The 21,810-nt window shown below is 30.4% G+C and overlaps 1 protein-coding gene across 1 annotated transcript; it reads left to right on the top strand.

Annotated features, from left to right (window-relative positions):
* Positions 1-13,786: 13,786 nt before the first annotated feature.
* LOC111618227 (protein argonaute-2-like) lies at positions 13,787-20,684 on the top strand. Its single transcript, XM_023359708.1, has 4 exons — positions 13,787-13,971; positions 15,157-15,315; positions 17,018-17,176; positions 17,279-20,684. Exons 1-4 carry the CDS (start codon positions 13,869-13,871, stop codon positions 20,071-20,073), a joined length of 3,216 nt encoding a protein of 1,071 aa, XP_023215476.1. The 5' UTR covers positions 13,787-13,868; the 3' UTR covers positions 20,074-20,684.
* The last annotated feature ends 1,126 nt before the right edge of the window (positions 20,685-21,810 follow it).

The following is a 21,810-nucleotide window of genomic DNA, read 5'->3' as shown; positions in this document are numbered from 1 at the left end:
ATAAGCATTATTCTATCAACAATACAGGCTGTACAATAACCATTAATTTTCGACTTTCTTTCCGAAGACATATCAAAGCCCGTATCGTTGGTATTGGTATCCATTAAAGTTAGCTTGATTCGGCTAAGCGTTGTATAAACGGGAGTTACGATAAGCGACAAGAACACACATATATAATTAGATTCGTGTAGCATGATTTTATTATTTTCTTCCTGTTGGTGAAAAAATAAATCGATTTATAATAGAGAAGAGAAACAACCAATCGTGCAGTGATTTCGTAAATACAGGGCGTGAAGGATCAAAAACAAACAACAAATAAATTATGATATCGTTTGCCTGGTTACTATGGAAACAAAAGTGCGTGTTGCTCTTATACAGTATCCTACTTATACATTTAAATTATTTAAAAAACCATTTCCGTGTCTGTCCGTATCGTAACTTATATTTACAGAAGCCACTCTGAAATATTGACGTTAATACAGAAATACTTATTCTCTGCGACTCAGAGAAAATTATAGACTACTATTAGACTTGGACACTCAGCCTTGTCCTGACACTCTCTTTTTATTAACTCCGAAAAAAATATACCGATAGCCGTTCACAGCCCGGCACACGTATTTGTAAAATCTAAGTGACTCGTACAACATGGAATTCATATAAAACAGAAAAATCAGCAGTGTTATAGTTTATTTAGATCCATTACTGAAAAAAAACTATTTTTTTATTGAGGTTTTGTTATGCTTTTAATTTTTAAATTTTACTTATTAGTAAATTGTCATTTCTCTATAATTTTTTTCTTCTGCTCATTAAAAAATGGTACGTGTCATATATGACACCATGGTTCTCTACGTATACCAAATGCAAACTTTTCCGTTCATGTAAAAATGATTTATTTGGCTGTTTTTGTACATTATTTGACATTTTATATTTAGATATTATATGCTTTGAAACAATTTTTATTTTATTAAGGCAGAGATGTATTTCGCAGTTGATACTGTACACTGTAGCTCATACACTTTCAAATTCCTCCATTGAGCCGTGGTAATTTTTGCAATTTGCAATGATTTCTGGCATGTGTTTTACTTCACTTTTGCATTGAATTTCACTGGGATGCAAAGTTAAAGTATTTTTTGTATACTTTTTTTTGTCATTTTATTGATCCCTTTTTTTATTGCCTGTTCTGTCTGAATGTGATAGCAATTTTGACACTTTTTTAAATTTGTTCTCTGAGCAGACTAATGACTTACACTCTCCAGGACAGTCTGCTGAAAGAACAAATGTTTTTTCACTGTCTATATCACGGAATCAGCCTTCCACTTCAGACAAATTTCTATCAATATCATGTGTCCTATCATGTTTCTTTCTTATTTCGACTGTTGACAATGAGAAATTAAAACTAAATCACTGACATTTATTATAAATATGTGATGTACGATATTAAGAATTTATAAGTTTTTAATTTAAAAAAATCTTGCAGACCAAATACGTAAGTAGACAAAAAATCACAAAAATTTGTGATAAATAAAAATAAATCATTATTTTTATTAATAAATTAATTGAATAATAAATGATAATAAATAATAGAATACATATTGCAATCCTAATCACCAAATATCTATAAAAGTAAATAACTTGCAAATACGAAAACAGTTCATACACTGTAATGTAATTAGTGTAACATAGAGACCCAATGTGTCGTATACGACACGTTGAAAAGTTCGCTCATCTCATGAAACATTTCTATTAATATAGTTATTAAAAAATACTCTTATATGATCTTAGAAGTCTCCTCAACAAAAACATGTATAAATTATAAAATTACAATCAATAGAAATAGAGAAAACTGAATACTGACATCAAGCAGTCATACTTATGATCACTTCAAAAACATATGCTCAGACAAACACTTATATTTTCCTTTGTTTCTGTCAAAGTGGAATACGCTTTACTAAACTCTAATGACAAAATGTATAACTAATATAATTGTTTAGCAAGAAAAAAAGCAGAGCTGCTTTTCATTCTTTGGAAGGAAAATTGCGTGTCATGTACGACACACGGCATCCCAAGAGGATAAAAGAGTCAACATGTATTCACATTACATAAATGTTAAGTTAGTCAGTATATACAAATAGTGTACGATACGTTTTATTCTTTCACACTCATTACAAAAATTACTTTTTCTACAAGAGTATTAAAACTTTAAAGGGAACGAATGATTCAGACTGATTCAGACGAATGGGCTTTTACTGTATATACGACACTTTCGTTTTTAAATGAAACATTGGCACCAGTTTTCAAAGAGCACCTGTTATTCTGCATAACTCCCGTTATTTCAATAAGAAAAGACAAAATAGAATAAAGTATATTCAGCATCTGTAACAATTAAAATAATGTAAAAAATTACAATTAAATTAAGGTAAAATAAAATTGATATTTAAGCATAATACTTAATTATTATTTTCGTTTTTAGAATTATAGGTGTATTAAAAAACAAATAAATACACGGACTCTAACTGTATTAATTATGACGTAAAATTACTTAATTACTTTTATAAATAAATTTCTATTTCAGAATATTAAATATATTCATTTATTAAGTTGACTAAACAAATAGTTATAATGTTTAATGTGACTAATATCTCACACTATTAAATTTCACAGACACTTTCTAACCGAAAGTATTGAAATAAATCAATAAATAATCTCTATCAAGTGTAAGCTCGCATAATGTGAAAAAGTATAGGTTGTTGTACCTAATAACAGTATTATAGTATTTCGATTATAATTTTTATTTTATTGTTATGTGTCGTTTGTTTTTTTATATTTTAGAACAATTGCAAAATGCTCGGCCTTACTATAAACCCGAAATGCCTGTTTGAACAATTTTGAACACACTATATACAACTACAGTTTATTCACTGTACAGCTAAGCAAACTACAACGATTATTTAAATTTATTTATAATAGTTACCCTTATGAAAAAGTTTTTCTTTATATAGAAAAATCCTGCCATGGATATACCGAAAGGCCTTCCTTCGAATCTTTTCATTAAGCAAATTATCTGAAAATGAATCAATTATAATGACAATTGTTTAGAATACTTTGCAAAGTTTAAAAAAAAAAAAAAAACAGTAAACACATACATTGTTTTAGCCACGAAGTTTGACTTGTCTTTTTTCACATTAAGAACAAATTGAAAACACACTAACGTTCGACCTTTCTCATTTGAAACTATGCATTTCAGTACATTATGTAAAAGACAAAAGACTTCATTGTACAAGGTTTTTTAAATATTTACGATTTACATTTACATTCTTATGCATTCATAAGTAAATATCTTGTCTAACTATAAGGGTTAAAGCTTACAATCAAAAGTGAATTCTCAGTGTTTTTCAGATTATTCTTTTGAGCGATAAAATACAAGGGAAGACAAATTTTAAATAGTCTCCGTTCGTGTTTTAATAAGTTTTAATATATTAAACGATTAAATAAAAACGTTAGATACTTTAAATATGTACGCCAAAGATTTTAGAGAAGAATAGAATTTTCCGATAGTGATGAAATTATCGTATATCTGAAAAATAATATTATTTATTATAAATACAATACTAAATATTTTAGATTAGTAAAAAATATTTTATTTATTAAATAATAGAAGTAGTACTTACAGCTGAAGTAAAAATCGATAATGCCCACGCAACTAATAAGGATAAAGACATTAACAATGTACCGAGGAATAAACAAAACCCTCGGAAAACTTTATCTGTCTGTACAAAAAGACCAACGTATGTATAAAAACAGCTATCGAGCGTAAAATGCACGTAAATAAGAGGAAGCAGCATCTTCCATTTTTCATTTATTTCATCGAAAATTTTTCAAATTTGTAAGAGTTTCATCATCATCTCTTGAACAAGATATTTCGTTGCAACATTTTTAAGCTGTAACTGTTGAGAGATATTTATCAAACCTTTGCTGATAATAATGCATAAATATGCCAACAAAAGACTTATACAACATATAAGAGATATTGAATAAATGAGCCATGTCTGTATGCTAACAATGCAAACTAACGATAACTTATAATCGTATTTTCTGTGACTATTAAAAACTGGATAACTACGGACGTTAATTATTATAAATGATCCTAGAAGTACGGTAATATACATTAAACAATAATGCAACAGATAAGGTTTTAGTGTATCGATAAATTCTTCTTCTTCCTTATATCTTGTCATTAAGTGATGAATATTGAGTTTTCTTCCCTTCAAAATGCTGAATTGTGAAGCTGCATACAACGCATTTATAGAAAAAATAATTTTCATGTACATTGATTTATATATGATTTCTGTAAATATATGACTAAAAACGACTTCGGAAGAAATTAAAATTCTTGTAAACCCTAAAGCTGCTATCCACAAGTAAATTTCGAGTACATTTGTATAAAATTTGAAAACTTTTTCAGTTCTAGAATTGCTGTTTTTTTGTACATTTGCATGTGTCAAAAATATCCAAACCGAAAACTTTAGAAACAGAAAGAAATGGTTGAAGTTTTCTAACAATACAAGTAACGGGTAATGGCCGCATTATTACCTAGATGAGTGTAAACGATACTTTTCGTGTAATGCTTCGAATGATGTATCAATAATTGCTACAGATTGCCCTTCTACAGAAAAATAAGTATCAACCTAACTTCTTACATTGGCTACCGTCGAGAATACAGAAACTGTTTAAAGTAATAAATACAATTGTTTATTATCAGAAACAATACCTTACCAGGAGTTGCACGAATGACGACAAAAATGTAAATTGCCAATTGGTCAATTTATAACAATTACAGGCGGAGCGTTATGTTAAAATGAAGTTTGAATTTACTGTTTAGTGACGTAGACGAATTCTGTACAAACGAATGTTTGTCGCTATGACGACAAAGTACGAAATTTAATCAATAAGCATTAACATTGACATTATGTAAAGAAGAGATATGTTTAAAAAAATACTCAATACAATCAGTGGTGCGTTATATTATTAGCAACAATGCCAATTTCTTAAAGCAATTAAAGATATTTTATAAGAAAGTATTTATTACAAAAGCAAATTTTCATTGTAATAAAGTAGTGCTTTAGATTGGTTTTATTGTGCTCAATCAGAATTTACCTTTATTATTCTGAAACTCGTGTTGTATAATCTCCTTTCAAGACTGTATGTCTGTTGTATGATAAAGAGCACTTTTGCGAATTCTTTTGTATTTCGGTGTCCATTGGAAATTGCCCTTTACAAAGTACTAAAATAGTCTATAATTTTATGCATAAGTTCTGAATGTTTTGATCAATTTATTGATAATATGGATGCATTATCTTATTCCGTAAAGCGCAGTTTCTGAAGGACACGGAACTACAATAGGCATCTTCATTCTAGAACAAACATTCAGTTGTATAATATGAAGATTACATAACAAAATTTTGAAGGTGATAAATAAAAATTCATTATATTTGACTTCTTAATTATATAATTTCATTCTAAAAACTATAACATTATTCGAAGTTATTTAATTAATTATATTAGTTATATTTTACTTTTTCGGCTGCTATTCATACAGTACTTGTAACGAGGGAAAGTATCACAATTGTGTCAAAATTTACTTTACTAGATGCAAATTTGCACGTCTTGAATATGTGTTCGTATGTGTATTTGTATGTGTTTGTTGGCATCTATTTCGCTAAATATCTCAAAACAGGTGTGAAAATAATGAAACGAAATTTTTCATAGTTGATTGTATATCAGGGGTTTTACTGCTATCAAATTCGCACAAGAAAATTATGATTAAGGAGTGTTTTTAATCTGAACTTTCACAATTGCAATCATTATATTACTATACTCTATAATTGAATTTATATATATTATTGCTCAGACCACGTCATGAAAGTCATAACTTTATTTCCTGTATACTTTGCAACACATTATTACCTGTTTAACACGTATAACGGTAAAAATTTGACAGGACTAAACGTGCTATATACACATTTTTTCGTTTTTAACGTAATCTGACAAAATACGTATTTAACTCGTATTTTCGTGAACTTTAGCTCCAATATTTTGTGTAGATTTACTGTGTAATATGACTGAAATACTGCATATTAAAAGTAATAAGTCATAAAATTTAAAAGTGAAATATACACGATATACAATTTCACTAATCCAGCATAAACTGCAGCTATATTCGAGTTACTTGTGACCGCAGGGTCGGCACCTCTTTGGCGCCCTGTCAGGATGACACCACCCACTGTGTCTTGTAGTAGACACAGAAAAATTTTATTGGCCGTCTATTGGGTTACGCGAACGGTCGCGTTGTGGACTTTTAGTTCCGGGATGGAGGCGTACCGAGAGAACCAGAGGAATCACACTATGCATTCTCTATACATAATGTTCATTTTTTATACAATCGCAATAGCTATCTACAATCGGTTAATTAGCATATCAACTTTTTACCGGTTACCCGTATTTCTGAGAGAGAGCTCACATAGATTTCGCGCGAGGATAAATACCTTAAGTTCAATCGTTGAGTAGTCCTGGGTTGAATCGTTAATGGGTCTTCACAAAGTTCCTTCGAACGTTGAACCGGGTTTCAAGTATCACAAAGTTCCTCCGAACGTTGTCGGCGTAGTCCCTTCGAACAGCGAGTTCCTGGTAGCGACTTATCCGTTTTTGTAAAAAACACAGTGCGCACAAATTTCCAGAGACTGACTCTTACGTATCGACCCCTCCTTTTTATAAAGGGGGTCTCGTTGGGTTTTTTCCACTGCCTTATTAGGACTGTTTTTTTTCCTTTGACCAATAGTCTTTTTCGAGATTTCGGGTGACACATTCGATGTATCATACTTGACAAGGAACTAAGTTCGTGGGAAAAGATTTTTATGTCTTTTTTTTATAGCAGTTTGAAGTTAAATTTTTTTGTCTTTTCCTCCCTTAACAAAAATTTTATTTAACAAATTTATTCACTAAACTCGACTATCACATACTGGAATGCAAGCAGTAGGATAAACAGTTAATACATAACATTTGCCCTTTATTGTAATATGTATTATTAATACACACTACAGGATTTACTTACTGAAACGATCATTATAAATTTTTTATTCTAATTTTACATCGTCATTTTGTATAGGTTTTATTATTTTGCATTTAGTATCAAAACACTGTTAAAGATTATTTGATTATTTGAAATTTATTTTAAATTCCTTTATTACTAACGTATATCGGTGTTAATGTTTCAGTTAAAAACAAAAGTGTCGCAGATATAGTATAACCCCGTTCATTTAGATTAGTTTAAACATTTATTTCTTATAAACATAAACCTGATTGTCTACAACATTGTACAACAAATTAACTTTTACCTGGACTGTGAAATAAAGAAACATATTCTGAAGTTTTGTGATCAATAAAGCATGCAAGCTTAATATAGATCATTGAAAAGTACAATAGATTTACTTTTGTGGCGTAATAAACACTAGTAATGTGTTTTATTCTAAAGACACATGGCAAATTTTCCATCAAATTTCTTTATTAGTTGATTTATTTTTATGTATACTCCTTCATACATCTAAGGTGTACAGCCCTAAAAAGGAAATCCCGATATAGAATTAATTATTTTAAGATATACATATCTTGAAGTCAAATGTTATAATTATTTTTTAAAGTAATTTAAAACGTGCTGTAACCTCCAAAATCATATTAGTAAAGCTGTGTAAGGTATATATTAACTGGACTGCTTTAACAGAAACATCATAGCCCAATAATTCGGCAGTTCGTTTGTGCTTAATAATCAGGTTAAGAAGAGGAACTTCATACTTTCAGACTTCATACTCGTTTGTGTTCTTTCCTAATTTGCAAAACTTCGCGTTACGCACTTATTGGAACTACTGGGAATGGATAAAAATTAAGACAGCATAAAGACAATTATTCTAGATATTACAAGTAAATAATTTTGAGAGTGCTGCCAGAAATAAGCTACGTATTGATTAGTTATCACATTTTGTTATAGATACTTTATACATTTTTAATTACTATAAAATAGCAAATTTATTTTGAAAACAGACGTCAGTTTTATGAAACACTGCGAATGCAAACAACAAATAGAATCATTATTAAGTCCGACCCCTCGCCAAATATGACACGAAATTTTATAATATATTTCTGCTCCACTTTTCACAAGCAAAATATAATAGCATTAACGCCTCTTATGTACAAGATATAGTAAAAAATTTTGATTATTTATCTTCACTTATTTTCAGATAGACATCAAAACACACAAACGTACATATGAATAAAATTTGATCGTCCTTTTTTATTACTATTTAAGTTGAAGGATCTGAAAACGTAAAGTTTCGCAAAAGACTCGAAGGATTATATTTTACATGATTCTTCGTTATGCGTACATAACAGCCGTAAAAGTAGAATAAAAACAATATAATTAAATCACTTTTAATACTGATATAGTTTTTTAAATTTATAATTATTTTAATTATAAATTTATTTAAATCTCAGTTAATTTAAATTACAGAAGTTAATTACAAAAAGTTTTATTGATTATCTTCAATCTTTGTTATGCAATGTGCTTATTACAACAAAATGTTTGTTCTAAAATATAAATGTCTTTTGTAAATTTTATTGTAGTTCTGTGTCCTTCGGAAATTGCACTTTCCTAAATGAGATAATGCATAAATATTATCAATAAATCGATGAAAACATTCGGAACGGATGAAAATAGTTATTGATAATCTTCATACGTTTTCGTATTTCCTAAAGCGCAATTTCCAGTGAATATCGAAATAAAGTAAATGCCTTGAAACTGGTCTTTATAATAGAACAAACATACACTCTTAAAAGAAGATTACACAACAAAAATTCCAGAATAATAAAAGGTTAATGTTGCTTATTTATAGTAAAACCCGTTTAAAACATTTTCATAATACAACTGCAACTGTGTTTTTCCTGTTAACCTGTAAACCTGATGTTTTTCTGTGTTAAATAAACCCGTGTTAGACTTAAAACTGGCTAGTTAGAAAAATAATTAAAAGACAGAGTACAGAAAAACACTTCTACTATAAATTCGTTTATTTATTTATTTTTGTCACGTTTCCACACGGCATGCGGTAACAGGCAGTTTTCTAATGCCAGTATTAGTTCTGACAGGTTTGTAAAACAAAAATATAAAAAACAAATAATGTGGTCAAATTTTTTAAAAAATTCAATTTACATTCATATTATATTTTGGATCTATTAACGTTGATTACCCTAGGTAATTTTCAAAGTATTGAGTAATTGTCTAAATATATCTCTACTGTACAGATAACATCAATATCAATGATTATTGATTTTGTTTTATTCTTTGTCATAGGAACCAATACTTGTTGTAGAACATTTGTTTACGTCACTAAGTATTGAAACTCACTGAACTGAAACTCCCAATCAACTTTTCATTCCGCCTTTAACTGTATCGTATTGACCAATTGGAAATTCGTCTTTCTGTCATTAACAGAGCTACTAGTATAGTATTATAGCTGATGCGAAACGATTGTATTAATTACTGCAAACTGTTTCTGTATCTTCGACTTTAGACAGTGTAAAAATTAGGTTGGAACTTTTAATTGAAAAGACAGAAAGTTTGCTTTTTGTAGTAGTACCTATTAAGTAATAAAGGCTGAATATTAAAAAGTCATTTGCACCCTTCAAGCAATCATGCAGCGATTACCCGAAACTTGTATTGTGAAAAAACTTCAACCATTTCTTTCTGTTTCGAAAGTTTTCGGTTTGGATATTTTCGAAACATGCAAATGCAGAAAGAATACGAATGCTCGAACTGAGAGATTTTATAAATTTTACACAAATGTACTCGAAATTTTTTGTGGTTAGCAGCTTTACAGTATACAGCAATGATGATTTCTCCCGAAGTCGTTTGTAATCATATTTTTATAGTATTTAAAAATAATTCGTTGTACATCAAAATTATTTTTTCGATATTTGCGTTGTATGTAGCTCTACAGTTCAGCATTTTGAAAAGAAGAAAACTCAATATTCATCACTTAATGACAGGATTTAAAGTAGAAGAAGACTTTATAGATACACTTCAACCGTATCTCTTGCATTATTTTTCATTTTGTGTTTCCATACTTGTTGGAATGTCCTTAATAATTATTGTGGCTAGTAATTTTGCCTTTAATACTTACAGACAATATGATTACAAAATATCATTAGTTTGCATTGTTAGTACGCAGTTATGGCTTATTTATGCATTGTCTCTTATATTTTGTTTAGTTCTCTTGTTGGCATGTTTTTTCATTATTGTCAGTAAAGTTTTGATAAAAATCTTTCAACAGTTAGAACTCAGAAGTGATGCATCGAAATATCTTGTTCAAGAGATGATGACGAAACTCTTACAAAGTTGGAAATTTTCGATGAAATGGATGAAAAATGGAAGATGTTACTTCCACTTATTTACGTACATTTTACGATCGATAGCTGTTTTTATACATATGTTGGTCTTTTTGTACAGATAGATAAAGTTGTTCGAGTGTATTGTTTATGTATCGGTGCAGTATTATTGTCTTTAACGTTATCAGCTGCCTGGCCATTATCGATATTCACTTCAGTTGTAAGTACCAGTACTTCTATATTTGTAAAAAATACAGTACTTCTATATTTGTAAAAATGAAATATTTTTTGTTAATTTAAAATATTTTCTGTTGTATTTACAATTTACGATTATTGTCTTTCAGGTATACGATAATTTCATTTCCATCGAAAAATTTTATTTTTCTCTAAAATCCTTGGCGTATATATTCAAAGTATCTAACGTTTTAATTTCAAAAGTCTAACGTATTAATTAAATAACAATAAAAACACGAACAAAGACTATGCATACAATGGCTTTACTTGTCTTTTGTCACTCAAGAAGGTATTCTGAAGAACCATGAATAAAGAAAACTGAAACACCTTTAAAGCCTAGGACAATGAAGCGTTTGATATAACGAAAATACATTGACGTTCCACCTTTAATTGAAAGGTGGAACGTCAATGTGTTTTCAATTAGTTCTTGGTGTGAAAAAAGACAATTGAGACGTCGTGCATAAACAACGTTCGTGTTTTTAATGTATTTTCGTTAATCTTTTTAGTATTCAAAACAATTGGCTTTATAATTGATTTATTTCAGATTATTTCCTTCATGAAGAGATTCGGAGGAAGACCTTTTGGTATATCCATGGCTGGATTTTTTTATGTAAAGAAAAACTTTTTGATAAGGGTAAATATTATGAATAAATTTAAATTATTATTTTATTTTTCATAAATATAAGTGATTAAACTGTAATTATTTATAGCTCTTTAAATAAAGCTATAAACAAAATAACTGATTCGCAAATAAAAAGATTAGATAGACATTCATGCAATTTGGAAAATTTGTACTTAATATGCAGAAATTTCTGTTAGAGAAATTGTCAATTAATCACAGGTTATTAGACAAAAACACAATAAACTGAAACCGTTATGTTACAATTTGGTATGGACATCAGAGATTTAACAATTTTAATCTTCACATAGATTACAAAGTCACATGAGAATTCTGACTGACGTTCTAAGTCTGACTGACGGTTCTATTGCAGACTCGGTTTTTTAAGTCATTGTTCCCAAGCATAATGGATAAACATCAGACTTAATGGGTAGAAAAATGAAATTATAATCCAGAAATATTTTGAAATATGAATTTTATTACACGTTAAAGTAATTGTTATATTTCAGAAAATATTATTTATTTTTAGATGCTGCACTGCCTGTATTCTATATTGTCTTCTCTGATTTAAGTGACGGGAGTTATGCAGAAAAACAGGTGCCCTTCGAAAAGTAGTAAAAATGTTGCAATTACAAACGAAACAGTCTTTTAGTTACAGTAAAACTCCGTTTATTCGTAGAAATTTATTGTTTTAAAAGTTAATAGTAAATCATTTATCTTTCGTCTTCGATCTGTCTTCCGTAATTTCATATTTACAATTGAATATTCGTTATGGAATAAAGGCACTCTTTACAGATTCTGTTGTAATTCGAAACCTCCATTACATATTGTGCTCTTCTAAATATGAAAACACATCTTAACAGTGTATAGTTTTTTGCATACGTTTCAATATTTTGCTGGATTTACTGATTGTCTTGAAGCGTTTTCGTAATGACTAGAACACAATATTTAAACCATGTATTAAATGACAATAATATTTACAAAAGAAGTCGTCTTTACTGTACGACAAACATTCAGCTGTAAACAACAGATTATACAACACAGATCGATGCTAAGGATAAAAATTCATTTTGATTAACTATTCTAATTAAGTTACCAACTAAAACAGATAGAATGTGTACTAAATGTTGTTTTTTTAAATTAATGAATTGCTTATTAAAAATTTACTGTTTTCACTTAAAGAAACGTTAATTTATGGTGGAATAATCTACTGCAAACCTCATGGTAAGCACGGTTCCAGATAAAGTGTCTAAATCTCTTGATCTTGGTACTGCTAGTAATCTTATCAGAACTTTCAATACTTTCAGTAAAAGTAATTTCACTGGACTTCTCACCTTAACGCAATTTGGTGCCAAATTACTTAACTCGATGTGCCTGAACGTAGTAATATTTAATCGTATTTAAATTATTAAAATCGTTGTAAAATAATTTATATTTTATCTTAACTGAAATGCAACTTTACATAGTTCTAAGTACAGCGTGAAGAATATTGTTTAGTAGATTTCGTGTATATTTTCTAGTTGATTATCACATTGTATGTTGTTAAATATGAATTCATTTACAAAATATTTATTTCAAGTAACGTAAGTTAGATTCAGACGTATATCCCTATCTAAACCAATTTTTTATATTTAGCAACATTCAGAAGACATGTAAAATATTAGAGACAATTCTCTTTGATATAAACAAATTAATATCAGTTATTAATTCTATAAACTAGTGTACAATTCCGATTATTCCGAATGACTTTTTCTGTAATTTGATTCAATCTACTACAGACTGTTGTATATTTATACAATACTTAGTACAAGTTCTTACTTGTTATAATAAAATTTTATTTTCAAATGTGTATTCACCTATCAAAACATTTATAATATTTCAAAATTAATGATTAACTTTGATTTCGATTGCAGTTTTTTGATATACAGCGTTAGCGAGAAATAAGTTTCCCATTTTAGAGACTGCTGTCTACTGCTCGAAATGAGACAAAATTTGCACTACAGATAATTAAAATGATGCACTTTACATCTCTTAAATAATAATAAAAAAATCATAGAAAAATCTAAGTGTAAATATTGAATGTATGTAATAGCTCTAAAACTGCTCAGTATGTTTTTTTTTCCATTTTGAACAAAACTCTATTCGCAAAACCATATTTTCCACAGCTGAATGCAGTGAGCTGTGAATATTTACTGGAATATCCAGAAGATGATGCCAAATGATGTTCTTCAGATCTAGCACAGATGCAGGGGCCGTATTCTGGTCACTGTCTCTAGTGTCTTCTCTCTCGAAAGCTGGTCGCTGATTGGCTAATCGTTTGGATTAGCCAATTAGTGTTTTTTAATTTCATATCCTACTTAATTTCAGTTCTTACACTACTATTATTTTTTCAAAATCAGTAATATTTTTCGAATTCTAGTAATAATTTTTACAATTACTACGTAATCTAAAAATTCCATTATATAAAGATAGAACTGAACTTGTATTGTACTGCATATATACGCCAGGGAGCGCTTTCTTATTCTCTCAGCGTTAGGCGTGATATTTTTGCTATTGTGCTTTGATTCACGTGTTGTCTTGTGTAAAAATGTCAGAGTTTCGGTCTTTGAAAAGAAATTCTTCGCAAGTTCCTGAAGACCTGTTACCACGAAATGCAATAAGACGGATTGGAAGCGAGGAAAATGTCACAGGTGAGTGAAGGTAACAGTTGGGCTTCTCTTACATAAGTGTCGAAAAGGTGATTAACGTTAAAACAATTTTCGTGTGTGTGGATTATTTGTTTATAGATATAAACTGAATTATTTTATCGGAAAACGAAACTGAGCTACATAGGCGTAGGATTTTTTATTTTAATCCCATACGAATAAACAAATATGGTGACAAGCTCATAAAAATCTAACTAAAGAGGTTTCAACTTGAAAGATAAAATTAATTTATCGTGTTAGTAATTAAACTTAATAGTGTATTTCATTTCGTGTTATTTTGAACTAAGCTAATATGTTAATTTGTTAAAATGTGATAAATTCAGTTTCATGTTACACATGAATACCCTTGTAAACTATGATTGGTACGATAAGAATTTGAACTGATTATTTTATATATGGAATTGTAAAATATATTATACTTTGTGTTTGATGTTATGTATGGTAATTGTCAAAAAAAATTACCATTGAAAATTTTTACATTTAAGGAATTATGACATTAAAACATGGAAAAACGCAAAGAAATTCGTTGTTCGTGTGTGTGCTCTTATGTGAAAAGTATGAGTTGGTTCACCCTATTTGAAGCTCAATAACTTTGTCGAGATTTTCTGAAATTTCGCAAAGGTTTGCGTTAGGAAGATGAACGCTATTAAATTTTAATGGTTAAAGTTGAAAGGTGGGGAAGATAAGGATATTGATGTTAATTAGTGTGTATTTAAAAATGTAATTATATTGCAATAATTAAATGTTAAAAGTACGGCATTCTTTCCTTACACAAATAAATCGAATAATAAATTTTAAGATTAAAACTTGGTAATAATGCTGAAGAAATATGATAAATGGAAACTTTTATACTAAAATTATCATTATTGTTTTTCTACGGATATTTTAGGTTTATTTTATTGAAATATTGGCCCAAAACGACTGCATTGATAGCTGTTTTAATAAAACCGTTGAAGGGCGGATAAGAGTAGGAATAAGCTCAACTTAGAATATAAGGAGAGATTTATTCGCAAGAACGCGAGAAAAAATTTATTTTACATAATTAAAGTATTGACTGATATTTGTACGCAAATATAGTTGTTACTTTTTACACTACCGCATCAGTATTTTTGGTAGAAATGCCATAACAATCTGTTTACATTTATATTAAAAAGTAATATTCTTGTGTAGGAGATTGCGGACGAGGACGCGGACAAGGTCGTGGGAGAGGAATAGGTTACGAACCTCAGTATGACATTTCACGGAGAGGTAGACAAGAGTCACGTTCCCCTTCATCAAGACACGATGAAAGAAGATCAACAACTACAGCAGCGGATAGAACTGCTCTTGGTGAGTGTAGCATGAACATAAGTAACTTAACAGAGGTAACAATAAGTATGCATTTATATACCTATCAGCAAGGGCGGATTGGCCCTAAAATTTTTGTATGGAAAATTTTTTACCAGCCCAGCCCAATATATATTAAATATATTCAAAATATACCATTGACAAAAATTACAACAAGCACAAGTCTATATTCAACAATATTAACTTTTTATTTAGAAGTTTGCTTTGTTGAGCAATAATATTAACGACATGATCATAATGTATTTCGTTTAAAAATCCTTCTCCACTGACATTAACAAGAAAGCTTCTAGATTTTATTGCGAGATACTTATAAGTATCTTAGCCTGCTTTTAATTAATTTTAACATAGAAAAGCTTTGTTCACTGGACATTAGTGTTACAGACATAGATAGCAGATATTTGTATGCTTGACCAAGCACAGAATAAGCGTCACTTAACATGTTATATCTGAATAATATATTATAACAACAAATAGAGCAATTTTTGCAAGTACTGCAGTAAGAGGATAAAATCGCATCTTTATTAGTTTTTACTTGATCATCTGTAGAATGTTCATTTTCGTTTAATTTTATAAAACTTTCATTGACATTTTCCTTTAATATATTCCATGACGATTTAAAATGTTGCAATTCTCAAATAATATTGTGTTGAGTAGCTACTGGATTAAACTGTATTAAAATACTGCTTAATTTTTGAAATGCATTTTCAGGAATACTTGGTGACGGTCCTGTAAATTTTAATCTAATGTGCATTGAACTCGCTGTAAGATGACAGTCGTACTCTCCCCGGTTGCTCTCTCTTCCACCTTCCCTGATCTAGATCGAAGACGTGTGAATTTAGTCCGGGAATGCGACAATTAAGTCGTCTTACACTCGTTCTTGTTTACGAAATAGATCACCGATTTATTGGCTTTAGCTCTACAACCAGTTTCCCATTGGAGAGGGGTGAGGTCCCGGCTTCACATTAAAAAATAGATTATTTTCAATTATATTGTTTGGAATATAGAGAAATTATTATTGAATAACATTTTTCACTTATATAAAATAAAGGAAATAATATAAGTGCCCATTAAATTTGTTACGACTACAATCATCGCTTTGGTGGTACAAAATTAATAACTCGCATTTCCATAGTTAAGCACTAAGATTCATAGCAGCTGTAAACAGTTTCTAGCAATATAAACAAATGACTAATTTTCTCTGTTTAGAAAGTAGTTTTGATTATTTTTTCCCAGGATGCTTTCTGTTTGGGTAGAATCGGGCTAATGTAGTGTTTGACTCAGATCGGCCAAACAAATTTAACTTCGGATATGGGTAGGGACGGGTAAAATGATACAGGCCTACACAAATACCTATATTATACCTAAAAAATTGAAATTTACCTTACTTAACAAAAAAATGAATAATATTTTTTAAATTAAACTTAACCAAGCAGTACATTATGTACATATTTAGAAAAAACAGCCCAAATAGTAGAAAATTACACATGGGCCGTATACACTTTCCACATGGCCAGTCCGCCCCTGCGTATCAGCTTATGTCAGTTCTGAATGATATGAAAATATTTTACACTCAAACATCCAAACTTCTGCTTTAAAATGATTTAATTTACATTAAAACTATTCATATAAATTTTAATGTACGTTTTATGTGCTATAACTCACAAATCATATTCATATATGCAAGGTCGAGCACAGTTTCGTGATATTGAACTTGGTGAAAAATTTCACAGTACACAAGAACTACGTTCTTCGATACCAGCAGAGGATGTAAGAGAAACGACTAGTAGAGCGCCTGCAATAATTACCCCTGTTGAGAGTATGACAAGACCATCTTTACGTACAGGTAAGTTACATGCAAAATAATCGTTACAAAAATATTCTATTTGCAAGTGTAATTCAATAAAATGTATTGCTTTAAATGTTAATCTGATGCAAAATCCCTCAGCTTCTCATGAAGATGGACAGTCGTCTTCAGCCATGGCTCTTGCTTCTCTATTGCATTCAAAAACTACAGTCAATATTATTTCGACAAGGATAAAGAGACTGGGTCTTAAAATTACTAATACTGGTTCTACAAGATATAACTTTGCTAGAAGACCTGGCATTGGCATTAAGGGTAAAAAGATAAATTTACTAGCAAATTATTTTCCAATAGATATACCACACGGAGAAGTGTATCATTATGATGTGGAAATTGAAAAGGTTTTGCTCATAACTGAAGAGGGTGGTACTGAAAGTGAATCTACACACAAAAAGTATAAATGCCAAAACACTAAATTGAAGAGAAGAGTTATTGAAGAAATGATTCGTGAAGATGCTCTATTCAGAAATATTAGACCGGCATTTGATGGCGAGAAAAACTTGTACACCCGAGAACCGTTACCGATAAAATACACAACAGTATTTACTGTAAGCATTACGGATGATTTTAATCTCGAAAAAACGACAACATATGAAATTGAACTTAAACCTGTTAACAGGTCAGACACAGCTGAAAGGTCAAATGACAATTCAATCAGTTTAGAACCATTGCATGAGTTGTTAGCAGGTAAATGCAGTGATATAACAGAAAGTATTATTATGGGAATGATGGCCATAGAGACCATATTAAGACACGGTCCTGCTTTACATTTGGTTCCAGTTGGGAGGTCGTTTTTCATAAAGCCTCACATGGATGAAGTTCCTCTATTAGGTGGAGGAAGAGAAATTTGGTTTGGTCATCATCAAAGCATTCGGCTGTGTCAATGGAAGCCCATGTTAAACGTTGATAAATCGGCAACGACATTTTATAGAAGCTGCTCCGTTGTTGAGTTTATGTTTGAAATATTATATCCACGTACTGAGAACTTTGAGTTGGCTGCAAAACAGATGAGAGGTCTCACAGATGCTGAAAGAAGAACGCTTACAAAGGAAATGAAAAATTTGAAAGTTCAAGTAACTCATTTACCTTATCCCCGAAAATATAGAATTCGAGACATCACAAAGGACAATGCTAACAACATTATTTTTATGAGAAAGAATAATAATACGGAAGCTCCTTGCTCAGTATCAGAATATTTTCGGTCTGTATATAAACCATTAAAATATCCTAATTTACCTTGTTTAAATGTGGGAAATAATAACAAAGATATCTATTTACCATTCGAAGTGTGCAATATTGTAGAAGGTCAGCACAGTAATAAGAAATTAACAGACAGACAAACTTCAGATATGATTCGCTACACGGCTCGACCTCCTGCAGAAAGGTTCAATGATATCAGGCAGTCTGTTAATGCTATGATGCAAAACATTCAACCATTCTCGAGAGAATTTGGCATTCGTGTAAGTACGGATTTTCTAAAGTGTACAGGCAGAGTATTGGATCCTCCAGAAGTTATGTACGACAGAAGAGAGACCATCAGACCTTCTAACGGAAGCTGGAATATGGTAAATAAAAAGTTTCAAAAAGGTGTGACAATTAATAAATGGGTGCTGCTGAGTTTCTCTGAAAATCGCTGCTGTAACGAAGAAGTCTTAAAAAAGTTAGTTAATATGCTTATAGGAAATGGTAGAAATGTAGGGGTAGACTTCGCAGATCCATTGGTAGTGAGAGGCTATACACGTCGTGACGGAAAGCCTGGAGATATATTAAGGCAGGCTAATGAGATGGAACCAAAACTAGAATTAGCAGTAATCGTATTACCAGTAGAAAATATTTATGCTGAAGTTAAAACAGTTGCAGAAACGGAATTAGGACTTATGACACAATGTGTAAGAGATGCAAACCTTGTGAATGACAGAAAGTTTAATGCACAGTTTATATGTAATATATGTCAAAAAATTAATGCAAAAATGGGTGGTGTTAACAATTCATTAGCACAGGAGTACATACCTGAAATTATGAAGAGACCTGTGATGATTGTGGGTATCGATTGTAATCATCCCGCTCCTGGTGACAAAGTTGTATACTCGATCGCAGCAGTAGTAGGAAGTTTAGATGCTTATTGTGGAAAATTTAAAGCTTCTGTTCGTGTTCAGCATAAGAGACAAAAGATAGACGGACAGAGGTTTGGACAAAATATTGTTGTTGAGCTGAAGGAAATGATGAAGGAACTTTTCAAGGCATTCTACGTATGTACCGCTAGAAAAAAACCACAAAAGATTATTGTTTTTAGAGACGGGGTTAGCGAAGGCGAATTTCGAAAAGTGATGGATTACGAAGTGAAAGAAATTAGAAAGGCGTGTGAAGAAATGGCTTCTGGTGAGACCTACCGACCTCCCATCACATTTATCATGATTGGAAAACGTCATCACACGCGTTTTCTTCCCGAAAATAAAACAGATGGTGTGGGCAGAGTGGGAAACGTTCCACCCGGAACTACAGTGGATACGGCTGTAGTACATCCCGTGTTCTACGACTTTTTCTTATGCAGTCATATTGGAATACAGGGTACCAGCAGACCCGCTCATTATACGGTTCTATGGGACGATAACGACTTCACGGCAGACGAGCTACAACTGTTAACTTACTACCTGTGCCACACGTATGCAAGATGCACCAGGAGCATATCTATACCTTGTCCCGTTATGTACGCCCACCTTGCAGCTTTTAGGGCCAAGCAATATCTGATAAACAAAACCGAAAGTATGTCGAGTTCTGGTAGTGAAGTGTCCGAACCGGAAGAAGTGATTATTAAAGAAAGCATTAAAGAAGCCATAAAAGTAGTTGACGAAATACAAAATAGAATGTATTTTGTGTAAATGTTGATAACATTATAAACTTTTATTTTTATTTTAGTAAAATCATTTACGACTCTTTTTATTTAACAAAGTTAGTTTGAAAATTTTTTCTTTTCGTTGAAAATTTCATAATAAAAATTATGAAATTTATATACTTGCTTTGTAAAAGTGTTTATAAGTTGTTACACACTATGTTTATAAATAAAATTGTTTTACTGGTGGCGTGTTAGCCATGAAAATATCTGTGTTTAACTTTCTGTTACGTTATATATAATTTAAAATTTTTATACATTAAATTATCCTAAAACGATGGAATAGATCACATTCGCGTATGAGCTTCAACAACATTGCCAAAATATTAAACAAAAGTACTGTTTAACTGTTTCAGTAATTAGGTGTGTCTTCCCTTTATACTTTTGTTAATTACTAACATAAATATTTTTCGTAATTTTGTTGTCAACTGATGTTTTTATTATTTTCTTAAATACGATTGTATTATGCTATTGTATATGTTTACTTTCATATATTTTTCAATAATTACAATTACAATGTTTTAATTTAAAATGAAGCGGTGTTTACTTTAATCATGTGTTAATTTAATCATTATTTACTTATTTTTCTTCTATGTTTATCATCAACTGTATTGACTTGCTAAAGTATAGCAAATAAAATTTTACTTTCTATATTGTATTTAATGAAGCAATTAATTACTGTATTTATAATGATCTGAAGAATCGAGAATAATTATAAATATATTATTAAGCTCACAGTAGATTACATTGGCTCGCTCCTATAACTGTTGCTTTCAAACAAATTATGCACTTGTCATTATATAATAAAAATATTTTATTTGTGGAAAAGCGCAAGGAATCAATAGCTGGCGAAAATAGACAATCCCCACAGAGCTTCCTTCTCAATTTGTACTTGTACGCATTCGAACAGTTCTATCGCATATCAAATTGTAATTATTTTGTTAATAATTCTTCTGACATGAGTCTAAGTATAATTAATGATATTTTAACTTGGTTAGGATCTATATCTGAAGCTTAAAGACGATTCAAGTAGCGAAAGAGACATTGACGGGTATTGATTTGTATAATGAAATCAATACTTTCAAGTTGCATTTTCCAGAAAACCAGTCTAATGATCTACAAACCGTATTACAATAACTTTTTACTAATGATTTAATTTTAACATTTCCGAACACAGGAATAGCACTAACTTACATTCCCTGTTTCAGTTGCATCTGGTGAAAGGTCCTTTTCGAAGTTAAAAATTATAAAAACTATTTAAGGTCAACAATGCACCAGCAAAGACTAAATAATTTTGCTATAGTTACAATTGAACATGAAATCTTAGACAGCTTGGATACAAGAAAATTGATAGCAGATTTCGCAAACATAAAGGCAAGAAAAGTTCAATTTCTGTAGATAAATATTTATATGGTTTTACACTTAAGTAAAGAAAAATAACTTAGTAATAATACAGTAGAACCTCTATTATCCGGATTTCTATTATCCGGATTTTCGATTATCTGGATTGTTCAAAATAAACAAAAATTTTACGAATTTGCTGATTTGCACTTGGCTAATTACGACACAGTTTATGTACGTGATGGAATGCATAACTTTTTTTGTTTCAACAACGTCTCATCCGGCACAGTGGTCGTAAACTCTTAAATATATTTTACGTCTCAATAAAAATATAACTTGACATACGTATTTATAAATAATTTATATTCAAATTACATCATTTCTA

Source organism: Centruroides sculpturatus, unplaced genomic scaffold (genome assembly GCF_000671375.1).
Source record: "Centruroides sculpturatus isolate CEXI.00-Female unplaced genomic scaffold, Cexi_2.0 scaffold124, whole genome shotgun sequence".
Taxonomy (NCBI): domain Eukaryota; kingdom Metazoa; phylum Arthropoda; class Arachnida; order Scorpiones; family Buthidae; genus Centruroides; species Centruroides sculpturatus.
Note: the sequence above shows the minus strand (reverse complement) of the source record. Positions and strands in the feature narration are given on the sequence as shown.

Excerpts from the sequence above, each read along its gene's own strand:
- LOC111618227 (XM_023359708.1), top strand. The coding sequence starts at position 13,869 with ATGTCAGAGTTTCGGTCTTTGAAAAGAAATTCTTCGCAAGTTCCTGAA. Across the intron at positions 13,972-15,156 it reads AAGCGAGGAAAATGTCACAG|GAGATTGCGGACGAGGACGC; the intron begins GTGAGTGAAGGT and ends ATTCTTGTGTAG. Across the intron at positions 15,316-17,017 it reads AGCGGATAGAACTGCTCTTG|GTCGAGCACAGTTTCGTGAT; the intron begins GTGAGTGTAGCA and ends CATATATGCAAG.